The 6,000-nt window shown below is 49.2% G+C and overlaps 1 protein-coding gene across 2 annotated transcripts in view; it reads left to right on the top strand.

The window, feature by feature from the left end:
- The first annotated feature begins 911 nt into the window (after positions 1 to 911).
- Positions 912 to 6,000, top strand: part of SEC13 (SEC13 homolog, nuclear pore and COPII coat complex component) — a 20,425-nt gene continuing 15,336 nt past the window's right edge. Inside the window, exons 1-2 of one of the 2 annotated variants that reach the window (XM_081159642.1) lie at positions 912 to 1,225; positions 4,353 to 4,397. In XM_081159642.1, the coding sequence (XP_081015768.1) occupies positions 1,223 to 1,225; positions 4,353 to 4,397 (48 nt within the window). In that variant the 5' untranslated portion in view covers positions 912 to 1,222. The remainder of the gene's footprint in view (positions 1,226 to 4,352; positions 4,398 to 6,000) is intronic. The other variant, XM_081159643.1, reaches the window with a different exon arrangement.

The following is a 6,000-nucleotide window of genomic DNA, read 5'->3' as shown; positions in this document are numbered from 1 at the left end:
TAGAGGCCCAGCCCTGAATTCTGTAAAACCTGCTCCCCTGGGCCCTTTCCAAAGCTCCTTAATGGCCTGGGTCTTTCACACTTTCTTCCTTTTTTAAAAAAATATGTTTTTATTGATTTCAGAGAGAGAAGAGGGAGAGAGAGAAACATCAATGATGAGTCATTGATCCACTGGCTTCTGGACGCCCCCTACTGGGGATGGAGCCCGCAACCCCACAACTGGGGCATGTGCCCTGACCTGAATAGAACCATGACCTCCCGGTTCATAAGTCAACTCTAAACCGCCGAGCCACATGAGCTGGGTTCTTTCACACTTTCTGAGACTTAACATCTCCCCTCCAGTAGTGACCATCTCCAGCCAGGGTTATAGGACAAGAAACTGAGTGTGACTTACCAAGGGGTGCCTAGGCTCCACCCTAAGTCACTAAACTCCTTGCCAAGAGGGGCCCTGCCTCTCTGCTGCTAGACCTGAGGGGAGCCCCAGGCTCTGTCCAGAGTGCAGCATTCTCAGTGTGCTTGTGGGAAACCAGGGACCTGAGGCTTGGGAACACTGAGGGTTGCATCCTGAGCTCTAGCTGCAGAAGCCTGCCTGAGATTCCTCTTTGCTGGGGGGATCTACCTGATGGGCCAGACTCACCGGATCCCAGAACTGTGGGGAAGGGGGAGTTTGGGTCCCATGGCTTGGAGAAGGCAGAGCGAGAGGGCTCAGCTTCTAGTAGGGGGCATTCCCCTAGCCTTGTCCCAGCCTTGGGTCCTGAGGTGGGACTAACAAGGAAGCACTAGGACCAGTCTATCCACTACCCCAAAAATTGATCATTCCGTCAGCGTTCATCATATGGCAGGTCGCACCCAGAACCTCAGGGTAACAAGTGAAGCTGTAGTTCTGAATCCTTTCTTTCACGTAAGGATCTCAGAGGGGAAAAGGGTTGGTCAGGAGAGACGACCGGCTAGAGCTTCAGATACCAAAAGCCTGGAAAACCAGGGCGCCGCTGCGGGCCTCGGGCGCTCCTGCTGGAGAGGGGAGGGCCCTGCGGACGGTGCGGCGCCGCTGCTGCTGCTGCTGAAAGTCACGGAACCTTTGTGCGAGCGGAGCACGTTGCTGCCCGGAGCTCCTGCACAACAGCCCGGCCGGCCAGCCCGGCGCCGGAAGTGAGCTGTCGGAGGCGCCACCGGGAGCTGCCACGTCCGAGCTGGGAGCCGCCGCCGCCGCCGCCGCTGCAGCCATGGTGAGTGTTAGGGCCGGGGACGCCGAGCGGGGTTCCCGCCGTGGTCGCGGCCGTCCGGGGCCCCTCGACCGCTCTGGTTTCAAGCCCCGGGCTGGGGCCGTTCAGCTTTCCTGCACCGCCTCGAGGTTTGGGGAGCTCCGGCCCTGCCTCGCGGCACCTTTCGCCGGGGGAGGTCGAGGAACCTCCCGGAACTCTGCGGGCCGCGCCACCGCCGCGCCTTTCACTCCTTCCTTCCCGTACCTTCCCCCAACAGTTGAAAACAAAACCGGGAACGTTGTAGGAACCACTGTATCCTGAGCTCTTAGTAAATGTCAAGCGTTGTTCATAATCTCAGTCTCCTAACAGCCCTTACAGTAAAGTAGGTGCTGTTACCGACACTTTACAAATGAGGGAGCCTCTCGCACAGCTCGTAGGTGGCAGAGCTGAGATTCGAACGCTTTTAACCATTCCTGAGTGATGTGTGTGGAACAGTGGCTAGGGGTAGGGCCCCCAGGTTTCATGGACACTAATGTAAGCATGAACTGAGTAAGTCTCTGAGGGCAGGGGCTCCGTTTTTTAAATCTGTGGAATCCACCGTGTACATTCACTCCACGCTTACTCATTGAGTGAATGACTGAATGGGAGCTAATGGATGAAAGCATCTAGCCTGAGCCTGGCACAGAGTGGGGGGTTCAGTGAACCAGTGCTCTCAGGAACATGTATGTGCCTGGAGTTCTGAGGAAACCTGGGTGAACCCAGGTGTAGGACACTGAGTTTAGTTCTTGCTCTGCATGGGGGCTAGGTTTTAAATTACTCATCTCTTGGCCTCTGATTCTTCAGCTGCTGAGAACTGGCGACTCCTGTGCCCTGACAGTCAGCTCTTTCTAATTGAATTTTTAACTCATTAACTGATTCTGAAAAGCTGATATGTTTTGAGGGCTGCCACTTTCTCCTTAACAAGGACCAAACTACCTTAGGTTCTCAGAAGAGCTTGTTTTTAAAGGAGATTTAAAAAAAAAAAAGCACTTGTTTGGAATAACTAGTGGTGAGAATGGTTCAAAATAAATGCTGGTGACCTGGCTGGTGTCACTCAGTGGTTAGAGCATTGGCCAGGGCACCAAAGGGTCGCAGGTTAGATTCCCGGTCTAGGGCACGAGCCTGGGTTGCAGGTTCAATCCCAGGCCCCTGTTGGGGTTTGTGTGGGAGGCAGCCAGTCGATGTGTCTCTCTTGCATCCATGTCTCCCTCCTTCCCTTCCACTCTCTCTAAAAATCAATGGAAAAAATATCCTCAGGTGAGGATTAACCAAAATAAAAAATTTTTAAGTAAATAAATGCTAGTTATCTCTAAGGTCCTTTGGTGACCTGGTATGAAAAGACCAGTAAACTTTCTTCCTGGCTTTACTTAGCCCTCAGCCATTGATTTAGGGAATTCAGTGTAACAACTACTTTATGTTCTAGATACACAGCCTAGTGGAGTGGGATGTTTTGTGGGCTGCGAGTTAGCAGGTGGAGCTCTTTTCCCAGCTCCACCTTTAACTAGCTCTGTAACTTTAGTACTTTCTCTTCTGGGTTTCTTTGGTTCCTTAGTCTGTCAGACAACTCTGATTAACTCCGCCTTTCGTCTTTCCCAGTACACATGTGAAAGCACTTGCTAACTTGGATAGCTTGGCCCACGTAAGAGACTCTTCTTTTTACCTTCCTTACTTGCCTTTGCAGACCTTGGGGCCCAGTTTTTTAGGGAATCTGGAATTGATAAAAGAGCCTATGCTTCCTTAATGTGTACCTTTTGCACTGCTTTACAGCCATCCCCTTCCAGTGTCCACCTTTCTGAAAAGTCAGGTCAGACTTTATACCTGCAGGGCTTGTGCTGGGCAAAGATGAAATGGGGGAAATGGTAAGAAATACTAGATCCAAACTGCACCCTTTTCAGTTCTTTTCTATCCCACGAGTTTTAAGAGAGTAGTGGTTGAGTCAAGTAAAACTGTTCATTTTATTCATAGTTATTCATTCAGCAAATAGTGATTGAGTTCCTTCTGGTTGCAGAGCACTGTGCTGGATGATTTGAGAGGATTCAAAACTGCAGACAACACAGACCCTAGCTCCAGGGAGCATGCCTTCTAGTTGAGAGAAGAAACAGCGTAAAGTGTTGTAGACATTTTAGTACTGAAGATATTCTTTTCTTTTTTTTATATTTTTATTGATTTCAGAGAGAGGAAAGGAGAGGAAGAGAGAGAGAAACATCAATGATGAGAGAGTCATTGATTGGCTGCATCCTGCACACCCCCAACTGGGGATCGAGCCTGCAACCCAGGCATGTGCCCTGACCGGGAATTGAACCCCAATCGCCTGGATCCTAGGTCGATGCTCAACCTCTGAGCCACGCCCGGCCAGGCCTGAAGATATTCAGAGTAGTACAGCCAGTTGGGGGATCTGGGAATCTTCAAGATGGGGGCATAATTTGAGCTGGACCTCGAAGAATGGTTAGAAAGGTGATGTCCCTGGCAGCTGTGTTCCAGGCCTACAAGCTTCTCAGCCCTAGAAACCGATAGACAGTCTAGGATCTGTCACAGGCTGTGGACCAGGGAGCAGCCTCAAGGGAAACTTGAATAAATTCTCCATGTCTTGGGTATTAACCTAATTATGCAAAAAAATGCCTGAAACATTAGAGGCTCTGTCAGAAAGGAAGAGAGCACCAGTCATTACTCACTCAGCGTCTCTTCGCCCGAAAAGGTAGCCAGGACTGTTTGCCATCTCCCCTCTTTGCTCATGTTATATCTTCTGCTTGGACTGTACCTTCTTTCCCTGTACCACCTGGCAAATTCCTTATCTAAATCCCAAGTTTGTGTCCAACACCGCCAGCCCTTCAGGCTGCTATAGCACATGTAAACCACCATTAAAGTATTTGCCTTGCCATGTTAGGGTTACTTGTGTGCAGGCTTGTCAGAGGCAAGAAGTACCTGTTATTTGTATCTGTATCTCCAGCTCCTGGCACAGTGCTTCACAAAAGGAAGGTACTCGAGTGAATGTTTACTGAATGAATGAATGAATGAATGAAGTCAAGAACTTTAAAAATCATCGGTGGGTTTAATAAGATGATTGCATTCTAACTGCCATCAGTTCATTTACCAATGTCATCTTTGATTCTAGGTGTCAGTAATTAATACTGTGGACACCTCACATGAGGACATGATTGTAAGTATTCTTTTAGCCCTCCCTCACAGGCTGAGAATATGGGCATTTCTGTGGGAGGGAAGCATTCATGAATCCAGTGTGGCCTTGCAGCCTTTGCCAGTCAGACTAGCCTTGGGGGTATAGTCAGTCTCCTAGCAATGCCTTCTGAGTTAGCAGGGCTGTGGCAGTCTGGTCATTCTTTGTGGGAGGAACCTGGGACTGGTTTGTAGCTCAAGGCCTTAAGTCTTTTGGCCAACAGTGTAACCTGGTTTGGGATGGAGGCTGAGTAGGTACAGAGGTTTGAAAACAGTCTCTCCACCTGTCTTCCTCCTACTGTCACTTCTTAGCCCCATTGAAAATGGGATTGAAAGAAGAGAGAGTAGGAAGATGACTCAGTATCAAGGCAGGGGGCAGGCTTGGCAAAAAGCCCAAGGCATATCTCAGTACAACCACCACAGACAGAGGTGCCAGACAAGGCCCTTTGGACCAGAAGTCATTAACTCAGGGTGTTTCCTAGAGGCAAACACAGGGCGCAGTGTAAGAAGACAGGGCTGTGGGAGAAGGTTCAGAGGTTAAAGTCTCCCACAGCAAAGATGCAAACTCTGCTTCATGCAGGGCCAAGCAGTCCAAGCAGCCGTTGAGCAAGGCCCAGGTCAGTCAGCTTATAGCATTTCCTCCCAGGGTTCCTGCCCACCAGTGGTTGCTTTAGGGCTTCTGAGAGGTTGTCTGGCCTCAGAGTTGTATGTGTTCCCTGGATGCAGCCACGTGTGGTCTAGCTGTAAGATCACACCTCTTTGGAGACAGTGTGGCACCATCAGTAAGAAGATCCAATCTAAGACTCCTTAGGGAACCTCTTGACTCTTCTCAGCCAGCCTTGATTTCCTCATAGTTAAAATGGGGAAAATAATGGATGTGCTACTTGCTTGTGTGGGTTTGATTTGAGGAACAGATAAGGCAAGGTAATAATAACTAATGTCTGGATGCTCACTAAGTGTCAGATCCCATGCTAAATACTTTTCATTCATTATCTCATGTAACCTTCATAACAACCCTTGAAGCAGATGCCATTCTTAGCCCCATTTAAAGATAAAGAAACTGAGGTTCAAGGAGACTAGGTAATTTTTCCAAGGTTGCACAGCAGATAAGCTGAGTAGACAGGATTTAAATCTGTTAGGTGCTGTGCCCTACTTCCTCCCAAAGTGTGTGATAGCACTCTATAGAAGTGCTTCCAAAATACATTTACAGAGAAGATCTGTACCAGTACTAGTCAAGAGGATTGACTTACAAAGAAAAATCAGGGTTTTTCCTCAGGGAGGTGAGGAAGGAATGTTGAAGCAAATGGAATGACTGCTTCCTTTGAAAGGGTATGATTGTTCCTGATGACCACAAGAGAGACAGCTAATAGTTCTTGAAACCCCCAAGGTGAGAAAGCTGAAGAACATGCCATCTGTTGATTTAGGAAGAGCCAGCAAACAGCAGAACAGCAGGCATAGCAACTCAGAGGAGCCATCGCCCTGGAGCGACAAGGAGCTGTAGGCAGAGGCCATCCCTGGGTCTGGATAGCCAGTCAGCATTGTGGAAATCGATTTATCAGTGGTGGGACCAGCGACACTTAAGGCATGCA

The sequence above is a fragment of the Miniopterus schreibersii genome, assembly GCF_964146895.1.
Source record: "Miniopterus schreibersii genome assembly, chromosome: 15".
Classification (NCBI taxonomy): Eukaryota; Metazoa; Chordata; class Mammalia; order Chiroptera; family Miniopteridae; genus Miniopterus; species Miniopterus schreibersii.
This window is presented reverse-complemented; position numbering and strand designations above follow the sequence as displayed.